This window comes from Numida meleagris, chromosome Z (assembly GCF_002078875.1).
Source record: "Numida meleagris isolate 19003 breed g44 Domestic line chromosome Z, NumMel1.0, whole genome shotgun sequence".
Lineage (NCBI taxonomy): Eukaryota > Metazoa > Chordata > Aves > Galliformes > Numididae > Numida > Numida meleagris.
The window spans coordinates 27,631,772-27,647,492 of record NC_034438.1 but is presented as its reverse complement, the minus strand read 5'-3'; the positions used below and the strand labels follow the sequence as shown (position 1 = coordinate 27,647,492).

Genomic DNA, 15,721 nt, shown 5'->3' with positions numbered 1-15,721 from the left:
TAGCAATTTGAATGCATTTATTTATTAGGACAGTAATAACCACTTATTTTCCAAAGGGTTTTTTTGTAGTAATTCTTCAGAGATGTATAATGATCTAGTATTACAATCTGTATCACTTGGAGCAGTTAAGTTGCCCCTTCTCAAGTTTCAAATCTGCAAAAGATTTTCTGCCAGTGCCTCTGCCTCCTATTGCTCTCCACAATCAAGGGTCTACAAAAAAAAAAATAGCAAAGATGTTTTGATGCTTGGCTATGTTATGCAGTTAGCAACTGCTGGTTTTGCAGCTTCACCAGCTGTGCTGAAGGATAAACTAACAGCATGATCTATCAGTACCAGCAGCCTGCTCTGTGTCAAGGTGAGAAGGGCTCAACATCATTTGGGCTTACTTGTTATGTAGTGCATTTACTGTGCATTTGTATAGAGCAGTGGAACTGACACACTGTAAGGCTCTGAGGACACATATTGATTCCCAGCTTTATCCTGATATTCCTGTATGTTCAATGGCCTAAAAAGCCCCTATTAGTAATAATTCACACCCTTGCCCTTTCCCAACTTCTTCTAGTTTCTGAAAGAAACATTACCACTTTGAAAAATGCAATGATATCACCTGTTTCAGCATCAAGTTGAGAAGATGAAATAATGAATACAAGGATAGCTAAAAAAACACATTTTAAAACAAAACTTGATTTTCACTGTCAGGAATTTTTGTATCTGACCTAGAAGATGATGGCTGTTGTGGATAATTAAATTGTAATCAACTGAGTTCCCAAAATTGCATACATTTAATATCATTTTTACAAAATGACATACCCACTTAATACCGTAGCCATATAAAGACCCAGCTTACGAAAGATTTCCCAGTCCTCAACTTCTATTATCTTCCCAGCAATTAAAAACACAATACCAATTGGCATATACCTAGAAAGCAAAAAACAGAGCAATTAAAAATTTATTCTCAGAAATACTGCATGCTCATCGAGTAATAATGTCTTGTGCAGTATAACTTTTTAGAACAGATTGAAGAATTTCCTTTGATACTGTATTATACATCTGATTTTACTCACTTGCAGCAAGATTACATTAGAGGTGAAGAAAAAGGATAGAGAAATCAGAATAAATTTAACTCTGTGCATAGTCTAACAAATACTGTATGGCCTGGTGTCACAGAATACACAGAAGCTGGGAAAAGGAGTGAGTTTTGCCCTACTGTAGAAAATGTTTATGTGTGGCTATAGCCTTATTTGAAAGTGGAATTTTTCAAGGCTGAGGCCAAAGTCTGTACACTCTGAAATCACAGAGATGTGAAAGGTCTCCTGCTCTTCCAGGAGTTGTCCTACAGTACTGGAGGCTACGTGTGAATCACTTGTATAAAGGAGTGATTTTAATGTGTTAGGATAGCACAGTAATCAGTGTTTTTCTTGATGGAGTGACTTCATTCCACAGTGAGAGTGCACAAAGCCATTTCTAGCAGTAATGAATAGGTGCATGGGCTGTGGCCTGCAGCAGACAGATTCAAGGCAAAAATCTGAGCTTACACTAGCACCAGCTCTGCTTCATTCCTGTTAGCACCACAGAGCAGGCTGTGACGCAGACAAGATGCCAATTTTCAGCTTTGATTAAGTATAGTATAAATTAATTTATAAATTTGTGAATTTATGAAAATTATACATTTAAAATTTTTAATTGCTAATTTATAAAAATGGCTGTGCTTTACCTCACCAATAAAGTAGTACTTTCCCCCTGTGCAAAACAGAAGTTCCTATTTTCTTCTGAGCTCTGAACACGGTGAAAGTAGAACTAGTTTCTCACACTGTCAGTGTCCAAGGTTATCTTATTCACAGCAGCAACCCCCATACTTCTAGAAACATAGGAAGCCTATAGCCACTACCTTGGGCACATGCAAGACAAAGTAGAGTCAGCTTATGGGGAGAAGCCTGTATTTGCAGCATGTGCTAACTCTAGAGCCTTGTTAACTGCAGAGTGAGGCAGCCTATTCCACAGGGCTTTGACACAGTTGGGCACTGGATCAGCTGAATAGTACGGAGCAAGCCGCAGAGATTAAACTACCTCTCTCTAAAGGCAGGCAGAAGTGTGCAGCTAAGCTTTGGACATGCTTACTGTTTTGCACAAATCTCAGTGTGCTGGAATGGAGGGAAAATCCATGAAAGGGAGAGATCTGCTAAGTTACTTTCAGAGTGAAACAGGCAAATATGAGCAGAGAACCATAGTAAAATGGCACAATGTGCTTGCATGTAGGATCAAACTCTGGAAAGGATTGAGTGTGTTTATAATGTTGATCCTTTAATTGTGATCTGCACAACAACTACTGCACAGACAAAAGCTTTGTTAATTGCTATGAAGTCCAATCAAATACTATCAGACGAGTTGCTGCACTTTTTTTTCCTGTCTGAGAACATTATGTGAGAATATTTTGAGAATGTTATCTCACAAAGCCTATTAGCACATGGTAAATGATGCCAAATTGTATCTTGCATACCATTGCACATTTTGCTTATGTGGCTTGTACATTAATTTATATTTCTAAATGAACTCAGCTCCAAGGACATATACCCTGTGAACATAATAGGGAATTGTGATCAAGACTGAGGAGGCCACGTGTGTGATGATGCTTCTACAGTCCTCCAATCACTAGCACAGTTGCACAATCTTGAGATGAGTTTCCAGTGACAATGTCTGAAAAACTTGTGTACCAGTGGGACTGTTTTTTAGTATATAGTAAGTGGAAGCCTTGACTCTAGTTTCCTGAAAAGGATTGAATTCTGTAGAAATGAAACTACTTACCAGCCTTCCTTTAAAGCTGCTTGCTGAAAAGCACATATACAAAAGCGAAAATGAAGTATAAGTCTACTCTGCATTTTCACTTAATGACAAAATTCACTTGAAGAAGTTGTTAGAAAATGCCAGTATATCCTTGGACTTACCACATAATTATCTGAACTATCCTCATTGTAGCTTCATTCAGTGCATTGAAAAAATCCACTAGAACTTGTCCTTTGTCTCCCATTTTCCCAATAACCATTCCGAAAACAAGACAAAAGACGATCAAGCCAAGAACATTGATGCCATCGGAATACATGCCCACGATCCTATATTCTTGAGTTTTGTTCTATATATCAGATTCAAGGGAGAAAAGTTACAATCTGAAAACACTGAGTTTACTTTAAAGAGTTCTAAAATGAAAACACAGTTAAACCTTCTTTGGAAAGACAGGCACCTTTTTCCCAGTCACTCTACTCCCATTCTGGCAGTGCTCCATGGACAAATTCAGGAATGAAGGTAGAATTAAATATTAATTCTTAAATACACAGCCTTTAAAAGTTGTGTATTTTAGAGCTATGCAGCAATCCAGCCAGATCTTAGGTGAGAGGAAAGCAACCTTTCACAGACTTCTGACACAAAGAATGGCAAGGTCCTGGTATCCCCCGTCATGCCTTCAGTATATTCAAGAATTACTTCCTACTCTGGGGAACAAAACTCAACTGATGTAGAATCCTTGTGGTCACTTCTAAGCAAGTCAAGGTCTTTTGTCCAGATCTATGAAAACAGTAAGTTGTGTAAGAACTGGGATGATGCTGTCCAATTTTACCTCCAGTTAAAAATCTACTTTTCAGCTGAAATAAGTGAAATTGCATAACTTACAGCAGAATAAGAAGCGCATCACATAAAAAACATACTAACTAGGTAGGTATTTGCGCATTCATCTGTGTTTGTGTAATACTCGTATATGAAAGATGGAATTCTTCACTGCATTCAGGATTTAATTCACGTCTTTTCATATAGCCCATATTCTCATGATCTTATTACATACGAAATGAAATTTGTGAGAAGTACAGGGAAAAGAATATTGACCTGCTATTGTTCACAGTTCTGTGTTTACAGTATATAGAATCATAGAATCATAGAATGAGCTAGGTTGGAAAGGACCTACAAGATGTCCAACCATCCACCTACCACCAACAACCCCACTAAACCATGTCTCTCAGCACTATATCTAAATGTTTCTTGAACACCTCCAGGGACGGTGACTCAACCACCTCCCTGGGCAGCCCATTCCAGCGCCTGACCACTCTTTCAGAAAAGTAGTGTTTCCTAATGTCCAGCCTAAATCTCCTCTGGTGCAACTTGAAGCCATTTCCCCTCGTCCTGTCACTAGTTACAAGAGAGAAGAGGCTGACCCCCAGCTCACTACAACCTCCCTGCAGGTAGTTAGAGAGAGCGATAAGGTCTCCCCTGAGCCTCCTCTTCTCCAGGTTGAACAATCCCAGCTCCCTCAGCCGCTCCTCATAAGGCCTGTGCTCCAGACCCCTCACCAGCTTCGTCGCCCTCCTCTGGACGCGCTCCAGGGCCTCAATGTCTTTTTTGCAGTGAGGGGCCCAAAACTGAACACAGTACTCAAGGTGGGGCCTCACCAGGGCTGAGTACAGAGGGACAATGACTTCCCTACTCCTACTGGCAACACTATTTCTGATACAAGCCAGGATGCCATTGGTCCTCTTGGCCACCTGGGCACACTGCTGGCTCATGCTCAGCCGAGCGTCGACTAATACCCCTAGGTCCGTTTCCTCCATACAACTTTCCAGCCACTCTGCCCCAAGCCTGTAGCACTGCCTGGGGTTGTTGCGGCCAAAGTGCAGGACCCGGCACTTGGTCTTGTTGAACCTCATCCTGTTGGCTTCAGCCCAGAGATCCAGCCTGTCCAGATCTCTCTGTAGGGCCTCTCTACCCCCAGGCAGATTGACACTTCCTGCCAGCTTGGTGTCGTCTGCAAACTTACTGAGGGTGCTCTCAATGCCCTCATCCAGGTCATCAATAAAGATATTGAAGAGGACAGGCCCCAGCACCGACCCCTGGGGAACAACGCTCATGACTGGTTGCCAGCTGGATTTAATTACAATTATATATTATAATTATATAATGTAATATATTATATATATAATTACAATAATTATATTGAGTTCCTTTCTTACTATCCTCTAATGTAATTAAAGGATTTACAAACTTTCAAAACCCATAAGCTTTTCAGACCTCAATTTGGAGACTTGCTAGACATCTTCTTTACTTTTGTCTCTTTTTTTTTTTTTTTTTTTTACAGAATAGTAAGCTATTACATAACAAATGTTTCCTATTGTTTTGCTTTCTTTTTCAAAAATTTCTATTATAATTTTCTGTTCCTTTCTTTCTGGGACACTTACAGTTACTTCACTGCTGCTTAAGCATCTTTTGGTGATATATATGCAGCTTTCCAATAATAACTGTTCTCCTTAATTTTTCAGCAAATTGATAATTAATTTGCATATAAATTTAATGGAGTATATTAATCCACTGTTTTCTTATATAATGTACTAACTCAATACTGCATATTTACCAGTGGAGCCCTCAGGTTTTCTTAAACCTTCTTGAATATCCTCATAATCACCACTAGAATTTACTTACTTTGTTTTCTGCCCATCCTAAAATACATCTAGGTACCATGTCCTTACTTATCTCAATCACTAGCTGCAATATCAGTACTTAAATTGAGCTCATAAATAAAGATGGAGATTGACTTTTTACATGGTTTGATAATGACAGGACAAGAAGGAACATTTTAAACCTAAAAGAAGGGAAATTTAGATTAGATATTAGGAGGAAATTCTTTACTGAGGGATATGTGCAAGGCCAGGTTGAGTGGGTCCTGGGCAGCCTGATCTAGTGAATGGCAGCCCTGCTCATGACACGTGAGTTGGAACTGAATAGTCTTTAATGTCTCTTCCAACCCAAGCCATTCTATGATTCTATGATAACAACTACATCAAATATAATCTACATTCTTCCTTCCCACTGCCTATATTATAATGAAATATAACAATAAAGGTCGCACCTCTGAAAATTCTGCTGTCGTAGCAGTTGTAACAGGTTCTTCTGTAAATGTGGAGCTATTTTTATCCACGCCAGTTGTAGCTTCCACTTTTTCACGTTTGGTTTTATACTGAAAAAGTTGTTTCAAAAAGAAAAGATCTCATTTAGAAATATGAGGAAACTGAAGACCGGACAAAGGCATAGCTGCCCACTAAAAATAAGGGGAAAATGATGCAACCTGACATACACAAACACATTATTTCCCAATTAATATGAGCCACCATGTTTTTTTTACTTCTGATCCTGTGTATCAAACAAGTGATTCACAGTAATCTGCTATGAATTCTGCTCTTCAGATTCCTAGGCATCTGGTAGATGTGCTGCAGTCTTGCAGGGGATGAGACATAGCCAATCAAGACAAAGGGATTTTTTGCTGAGACAACTACAATGGAAATAATCACTGACAGCCACTCTAGAAGCAGTCTGTTGTGCAGATGCATTTGATTCAACCTACACTGTTGGCATCTTCTACACCAGTGGAGGAGGTGTGACAGTCTCACTATCTATAAAGGATGCTTACAGCATCCCACTATCAGGATAGTTACACCAATATTGCTATTATATGGCCTGTGAAAAAATGGACTACTTTTGTTTTTTCCAAAAGGTTTAGTACAGGGTTTTATAGTTCAACAAGGCATAAGATTTGCCCTTAAAGTTATTAACAGATGAAATAATCTGCATGGAGAAGTTTTGCAAACTGGAAATACGCTCAGTGTCGTGCACAGAAGGACAGTTAATATCATTTTCTGAAGGGAAAGGTAAACTACCTCACATACAAACTTCAGAGTAACTGGTAGTAGCCACTGAAGAAGACAAAAACGAAAGACAGAGATCATCACAAAATACAGTTGGATATATTTATGGAAAAAGATGACTGAATCTGAAGACTGCTATACGGACAGGGGTTTCCTTTTTCATCTTCCAAATCTCACTGCTTCCAAAAGATATGTCTCCTTTCCCTCAAGATGAATCAACAGTTCTATAAATGGACATTTGATGTGAGATACAGTGGTGTGACGGCTTAGTTATACAGATTTCATCAAGCACAGAGAATTTTTAAGAACAAGGAAGTAAATTCTCTTGACCTGGTTCCTATAACTCTGTCTGTCCCAAAATGGAAAAATGTATTAACACAATGGTTGATTTCTGCATTCGAGCCCTAAAAAGGATATTTTTGCAAAGGCTGATCCAGAGATGACAACAGAGTATTTGTCATAATGGAAACAAAACCAAGATGCCTTTTAAAAAGTATTTCTATGGGAGATTAAGTTAATCCTGGACTTCTAAGAATTCACATGTTATATAATTTTGGGGGACACAAAAGAAAAATTTGTAGTCAGCAATTAAAACTATAGTAACAAAAAAAGGTGTTTAAACTTACCTGTTGAAAACAGGCCTGGACAAGGTTTTCTGGGAACATATTCCTATTGAAAAAAGTAGAGGTATTTTAACATTAGACTACAAACAAATTGTTTATCTAAATAAAATGATAACATCTGCTGCTTGACAGATCAGACTGTGTTTCTTTATCCAAAGAAAACTGTAGTTTGCACTGACAGATTCAATCCAGAAAAATCAAAGATTCAGGACTTCTAATGACGAGTTGGCTGTTTCTGTACTATGGAATCTTTGGTCTTATTTTTCAATATTTTATTTTTCTGATTGTTAGCTACTGGACTTTTTTTTTTTTCTTTTCTGCTGTGTCATCTCCACCAATTGCATGAGGAATATAGGCTGCAGTTTGAAGTCTTTCGTGTTACTTGCAAAATGTATGTTGGAGAAAAAGAATAACTTACAAACACTGTACTGGAAGCACCACATATTTAGTGTTCTATTGTAGTTTTGAAATCAGAAATTAATCTTGATGATGAAAGATTTCCATTTGTTATTCCAGCGTCAAATTTTAATGCACTGAAAAGTTAGGAAATTAGATCAGAAGCAGTGCAACCCAGTTGCATGCCTCCTTTCCAGTGCCCAGTTTCTCATTCAAACAATTGCAGAAAACAGCATTAATTAGGTGTTAATTGAATAACCAATCTCATACAGAGAAAGTCTGTTTCTATAATGCAGGAGAATTTTTTATGTCTCTTTAAGATCTCATACAAACTCTTGTATTTATTGTTCAAGTTTTTAAAGCAAAATTTAATTGAAAGCAAGAGTAGTTGTACAAGCTTGGAATTTTCACCAGTCCTTACAAGACAGTTTGGATTTGGATCTTAAATCTGATTAATATGTAGAAAAAATAATTGTAATTCCTTTTAAACAGAATTTTAGATCTCAACTGTAACTCCTAATTTACAGTCTTGCATTTGTTTACTATAACGTGCAGTAAAAATCCAAAGTAGTCTAAATTATGGTTCCTTCTGCTTCTTGTTATAGAAAGACTTTTTTATGCAATGGTTTTCATCAGCCCTTTGAATATGCATGGACGTATTAATTGGCAATTTACTGGTAACAGACTGCATTAGGTTTTCTTATGCAGCTGATCACACAGTGCCCCAGTTTATTCATGCTGCAAATGACCACAAGGAATTAGGTGAACCTTCCAAGGAACTGCAGGATGGGATAGAAGCTGGGACAGCTGTGGATTGTCGCATGTGTGGCGATGGGGTTGAAGTCTGTTCAAGCCAAAGTGGTCTACTTTGATCTGCTCTGGGACAGAGATGCACCAGATGGCCACAAACATTTGCAATTAAATAAGATTCTTTCAAGACACATACATACATGCACATATATATGGGTATATATGTATATATAACAAATGTCAAAGAACTGTGAATCTGGAGTTGTATCTACAAATGTCAGTCACATTTCATGAAATTAAGAATGCTAAGAAGGTCACTTATAGATAGAATGCAGTTAATCTTATACGATAGATTAAGTAAAAATTCTAGCGGGCAGGAATAGTGATATATAATAGAGACCAGTGGCAGCTGAAAAAAAAAAATAATCCTCAGAAACATTTGTGAGGGAATGACGAATACTTAGCAGCTATTGCTGTTTTTGTTGATTTTACCAAATTCCTTAAATAAGTTAGAATTTATTCAGTTCCAATCAATCCTGAAAATCTGCTCAAGTCTTTTGCAGAGTTTTCTAGGGATGCTTTATTCTAACCATTTTACATATCTATTATTTACCATGACACTACTGAGAAAAGACTCATGATAAGGTTCCCTTAGAAAATGTTGATGCAACATTTTTTCAACAAACCATTTGAAATATGCTCTAAAATGTCAAACTTGCTAGCAAACAAGTTATTCTCCCCTTATTAATTCCAGCATCACTGGAAAGCATGTTTATTTTATTATGCATTACAACTTTTTAATTATTTGTTAATATTATTTATTTATATATTGTTGTTGTTGTTGTTGTTGTTGTTGTTGTTGTTATTATTATTATTATTATTATAGTGAACAACTTTATCATTGTTTCAAATCCCAAAACAAGAGTATGCAAAAAAAAAAATAATAAATCTCACCTGATTAGATCCAGCATGGCATCAATAGTACTGACTTCCGGGGTGCTGCCCACTCTGTCTATTTCATCTACTGTTTGAGGCACACCAGGTTTAATGGTCACAACTAAGACAATCCCTGCAGAAGGAGAAGCAGGGGAAGAGCTCACATTGCAAACAGAGACATTGGAACCTCTTGCTAATGTAATGCATCCTGTATAGCAAATTCTTCATGAGCCAAATTCATCAAATTCTATTTGTTTCAGTAAAACTGGACTATAGCTATAATGTAACATAAGAAACTTATGTTTCAGTTTGAAACAGAATTAAATAAAAATTTCTGGGCAGGAAATGCTAGGTCTAACCTTGTGACTATTGAAATCAATAACTAATTTTTCAGTGACATTAGTGGCTTCATTTTAGGCATTTTTAATGTTAAATGAAATACTAGTCTTTTCCAGATTTACACTTCTTTCTTTTTTTTTTTTTTAATCCAAACAAACCTAAAGTAAATCAAACTACTAAATCTCACTGCAGGAAGGACAAGGCATCTGGATGTCCTTCAGCAAGATATAAAGAAAACTTTCTAATGACAGCTGTGAATAAAAGCAGAATTGCATTTGTGTAACTGTATGTAGTAAAATAAGTAATATCATAGTATCATGCAGTATCTTAGATTAGCCTCCAAATTAACCTCTAGACATTGTCTGGTTTAATCCCTCTTTCAGGGCAGGAACAATTTCAAAGTCAGATCCATGTATAACACGTCAGTCATTATTAAGTCTTCCTCACTGTGTATTCACTTGAAATTCCCAGACAGATGAGATACTAAACTACCCAGTGACATATTATTCCCCATAATGTAACATCTAGGAATGATTCAAGTCTGACGTATCTGCACATGATTTTTTTCTATTGTAAAATATTGCTTTGCTTTACAAGCAGGCAACATCCAATGCACATATTGCCCTTCAAATAACTATACAACAGTTTATTTTTAGTGGGTGATATCTGCACGCAGTATTCAGTCAGGCTCAACAGAACACAAAGATAAGCCACAAGTGACATGGCAGCTGACAGGAGAGTTTATTTCCTATTTAAGAACACAGCTGGAAGGTGACTGATCATGTAAATATATAAGATTTCAAGGCTCCTTGTAGGGAATGAACTTTCTGTGAGACATGTAGACTTCAGAGTGGTCTAAGTGGAGCCTGGCATTGGCAGAGAGGATAGCAACCTTTTAAGAAGGGAATGGAGTGACAAGGACAGCAATATTTTCTCTCACTCTCTTAGGTGATACGGATAATACTTTCTTGCATCTGAGAATCTATCATACTGCTACAGAGGAAATTTACTTCATAGTTAAGAAAGGCCTTAAAAAGAGCAAGATGTTCACTCTTATTTCCACTGCTGGTCACTGTTTACCTAACTAGACAGCTTTTAATCTGGCCTGAAATTTAAAGCAAAATTGCCTTTGACTACATGTTGGGTATGAACACAGCTCCAGGAATAACTTCTCCTTGCATCTGACTACAAGTGTGTATAATAATGTCTGCATGATTCCTGTCTCTCCTCGCCATGCTGTCTTGGCAAATTAGTATTGTCACAGTACTGTATACTTCTAATTAGGCAATGCTGAGGATTTTAACATATAACTATCATAGAGTACCTAGTATTACAGCAATGGCTGTAGTGCAGAAGTAATATATGACTGCTCGCAAACCAATCTTCCCAGAAACGCTGGAATCCAAAGCAGCAACTCCTGCAAAAAGAACCACAAAACAAAATGCTAAAAAATAGTCTAAGAAGAAACTTAGTACTTTTGTAGAGGCTTAATTCTATTCAGGAAATACTTTCTTATTCTAGATATTTCTTAACAATTAATTGCCAGTTGCATTTCTGAAAAATCTCTGTAGCAGACATTTGCTTCTGCTTCTTTGCAATGTTTTACTGGATTTTTCTAGGAAATAAAAAGTAATTGAGTGTATTCTGATGTCTTGATGTTGGTGAAGAATTAGACTTCTGTTTAATGAAATTATGTTGCAATCTATTTGTATAGTCACTTAAATAATAAATTCACTTTCATCAAATCTGTAACGTTTCAGTTTTAAAACTAAGGACAGCAGGAAGGGAGCTGCTGAGGGCTGTTGTCACAGGCTGTTCAAAGACACACACAGACATGCCAGGCTTATTCCTAGCTGGTTTGCCTGTGTTAACAGGGTTAGTTACTTTTTTTTGAACTAAAGTTTTTTCTGCAGGTGGGGAGTACCCACTCCTCATTGCCAGGAACTGAGGGCAGCTTTTGTTAAAGGAGGTGGGGAAAGTAAAAGTACTGAGAAAGCTGTTGCTCTGAGGTCAGTTTAGCTTCTGGCAAAAATATTATATCAGACTGCTCAGGAAGTACCTTTCCATTGTTTAGAAGTTCTGCAGTAACATCTGTAGGCATACAATTCAGTAACCAGGGCAAAATGAGCATTGTGACTGTAAAACTTGGCTGTCTATAATCATACTAGTTAATAATTCACTACTATCTTTTTATTACACATTTGCAATCCATTTATATTTTTATGTTTATTGAATCAGATTATCAAAGACTGGCCAGATTCCCTTCTATAGGAAAGCAAAAATACCATGAGGATACTTAGTGATTACAAAGATGCATGATTTTGCATAACGTTTCCAAAGCTATGGGGAAAAGCATCAAAGATTTCTAATGATAATGTAACTTTTTGATCTTTGAGCTGAGAAGGGATTGTAGCAAGCGTACTTTAACTGTGTTAAGCCTGTTTCAAAAGATATACTACAGTAGCAACTACTTGTGCCTAGAGCGTTCATATAATGTCTTACTTGTACTGTTAATTGTTACTGAAAATGCAAACAACCCTGGGAGGGGAGAATGAAGGTTATTTATTTTATCATCTATTTGATGATATTGGGGTTTTCCACAGACAGCCTATAGTCAGATTGATTGCAGAAGAACTACATACACATGCAGAAATCATGATGTAAAGACTATCACACTTGTACAGCAAATAATAATAATAAAAAATGTATTAATATTGCAATGGAGCACAGATCAGCGCACAGAAAAAAGCACTGCCACAGTCATTACAGGAGGCAGTCAGCACTGAGCTTGTTCAAGGAGCAAACAACACAGTGGACATACAATCGGGACCATCATTTTCATTTCTCACTTTGACAATTAGGTAAAACCAGGTGGAAAGGAGGACATTCGCACTGAAGTGAGCTAAGCTGTAGCAATTATGGTAATATAAAGTCTTGAGATGAATAATGATAAATAATGTGTTCTGTGGACAACAGGAGAGCTGATTTCAATGGCTGTCTATGCTGAAACTTTTGCATCTGCTCTACTAACTAAGAAGATTTTACATTGTGTTTGTAAAGAAGAGCAAACCATTACTGCCAAAGATCCATATTTTACAATGAATAATTGATTTCTAAACTAAAGCTTGCTGTATAGACTGTCAATATTGATTAGATAGCCAGTGGAGGTAAGATAATACTCTTCTCATGGGCAGGATTTCTTCACAAAGCTTGCTTTACAATATTTTGCCTGATAGTCTTGTTGAGCCAGCCTACAGCCTAATAATCATGCAAGGTTATTTCCCTGGAGTACTCACTTGTAAGGGTTCTACAATTAGTAAGATACCAAATTCCTGTGACAACAATTCTACTGGCTCCAAATGAAATCCCTTAGCAAACTATTATACTTGCTGGAGGTACAGAGGCATAATTAAGAGTAAACTTTGCCCCTGCATTTTTGAACTGGGTAATGATTCTGTTAGTGAGTGAGCCCTGCTAGAATCTAGCTTGTGCTTGCACTTCCATGTTGGTACTGCTTTCCTAGAAGCTACAGAAACATGCAAATAAGTCAGGCCAACACAACTAAGTATAAGTATGCTTAGTACAACAGCTGTGGGATTTTTTAGGAAGACAGCTGTACTCTGCAACAAAATTGCATTCGGGATTATAATTGCATTTGGGAATGAAGTAGCATCCATTCTACAGTCAAGTTTGCATGAGTTTATTTTGTTAATGCATAGGAAAACGCAATATATAAAAGTAGTTATTTTTCCTGAAATATCCCACTGCCATGAGTGAGTAATTGACAGTATTTCATAATTGATAATTACTGGGGCTTCTTCTCAAACCAATTAAGAATAGAATTTACATTGAAAAAACATCATGGCTTTGTAATTCCTTTGTAAATAACTGAAAGATTTGATGAGAACAAACAAAACATACAGCTGAGTGAGCTCATGTGAAAACTTCTTCCTCTAACTAAGATGGCACGTATCCTACTCAAAATGGAAAGCCTGAAGTGTTGTAAATAAATATAAGACCACAAAACAACTGTAGTTAAACTTCTCTATCTACTGTGGATTGCCACTAAACTTTTACGTCTCTTTTATTTTCACTTTCCCTCCCTTGACCTATCCCTGAGTTTTATATTGTTTAAATAGGTTTGAGAAGATTGACTGTAAATGTGGTTTACAGAATTTTATTAGGCATGATGGATTCTCCTTCATACTTGGGCATTTCAAAATTGTTGTACTTCAAATTAATTCCTTAAATTTTCATTCAAGAGATATTCTAATTTAGCCACAGACAGTGAAGCATGGAATGCAATTTTGTGGCTATAAAACACACCTCTTAAGAAAGATGATCACAAAGGTACGCTAATTGATGTTATAATCTATTAATCTAACTCTTATCTGTATTATTTCAATAAAACAGAATAAAAGCTTTAATAACTGAAGCCAAAGTTGGGAATCAGTCGCCCAATCTCCTGTGCTTCAACATCCACGTTCTTTACATTACAATCCCCAACTCTAAGCTATTTGTGATTATAGTGATTTCTAGTGATTATAATCATACCAGATGCCTAAGGAATAATACTTACATCCCTAAGAGTTTGACATACAGATATACACTTGTCTTAACAGAGTACAAGCGTTTATGCTTCCAGGTATTCTTTTCCCATACAACATAAGAAACTACATATATAGTTTAGTACTTTGATTTTCTCTGTTCAACAGCAACAATCATACCTAGTCACTTTCGCTTTTTTTTTTTGCTCTAAAAATTCTGGTGTCTTCTCCTGCAGTACTTTCTAGCTTTTCTCATAGCTTCTAATACAGCCAGAAGAAATCAACTGAAGATCAGCAGAAGCTGACAGAATCTGTTCCTTTCACTGTATCACTTGTGGGCGGGCTGCCGAGCTAGCAGGGGCAGAGCTGGCACTGCCCACTCTTAATCTTAATCTTATCTGTGACCTTGACCTCTGGCCATTAGGCTATTAGTAGCTCACGCACGTTTAGTGAGGTGCTTTGCTGCCCACTGAGAACAGGGAGGGGTAATCAGTGCATGAGCACAGCCCACGCTGCCCATTCTGTACTGCAGCGGGTGTGAGAGGTGGGTTGAGGAGCAGGGTGTGTAAGTGCTGTCCCTCTTTCGTCGGGAGACCTGCTCTCACATTTGTAGTCTGTGAGACTGTGAGTTTAAACATGGTCTCCACCAGGCAGCGGGCTCACCTCAAGAAGACTGTGGCGACCCAGATGGAGGGCCTGCCCAGAGATGTAGCAGTTCAGGTCTCAGGCTGCAGGGAGTGCCTGAGCCTGCTGCTGCTGGGGGAGGGTGGCAGCAATTCCACCTGTGTGAGGTGTGAGCAGGTGGATGAGCTGCTCAGCATGGTAGTGGAGCTCAAGGAGGAGGCAGAGAGATTAAGATCCATCAGGGAATGTGAGCGGGAAATAGACTGGTGGTGTAACTCTCTGCAGGAAAGACACCGGAGTGAAACCCCTCAGATGGTGGCGGATCCTCTCGCCCGCCATGATCGAGCTGAGGGAAACAAACTGGGAGAAGAGGAGGAATGGAAGCAGGTTCCAGCTCGGCGATGCAGGCAACCCCCATCCCGGCCTACCTCGGTTCCCCAGGTGCCGCTGTGTAACAGGTTTGAGGCCCTGGAACCTGAGAGAGAGGTGAGTGAGGATGCAGGAGGAGCTCTGCCTGCAAGGTTGCCAAAGTTGCCCAAGGTGAGGCGGTCAACTCCATGGCTTGAGACTGCCTCTGCCAGGAAGGACGGAAGGGTGATCGTCGTAGGCGATTCCCTTCTGAGGGGAACGGAGGGCCCTATATGTCGGCCTGACCCTACCCGTAGGGAGGTGTGCTGTCTCCCTGGGGCTCGGGTCAGGGATATCTCTAGAAAACTCCCCAGTTTGATCCACCCCTCTGATTATTATCCCTTACTAATAGTACAGGCCGGCAGCGATGAGACTGCTGACAGAAGCCTGAAACTTATCAAAAATGACTTCAGGGGACTAGGGC

At 38.3% G+C, this 15,721-nt stretch overlaps 1 protein-coding gene across 3 annotated transcripts in view; it reads right to left on the bottom strand.

Annotated features, from left to right (window-relative positions):
- SLC1A1 (solute carrier family 1 member 1) overlaps positions 1-15,721 on the bottom strand; it is a 69,784-nt gene that overhangs the window by 13,014 nt on the left and 41,049 nt on the right. For all 3 annotated transcript variants that reach the window (XM_021381066.1, XM_021381065.1, XM_021381068.1), the window contains exons 3-8: positions 11,043-11,135; positions 9,398-9,512; positions 7,301-7,343; positions 5,882-5,989; positions 2,943-3,127; positions 811-918 (exon numbers count right to left, since the gene is read on the bottom strand). In XM_021381066.1, the coding sequence (XP_021236741.1) occupies positions 811-918; positions 2,943-3,127; positions 5,882-5,989; positions 7,301-7,343; positions 9,398-9,512; positions 11,043-11,135 (652 nt within the window). The remainder of the gene's footprint in view (positions 1-810; positions 919-2,942; positions 3,128-5,881; positions 5,990-7,300; positions 7,344-9,397; positions 9,513-11,042; positions 11,136-15,721) is intronic.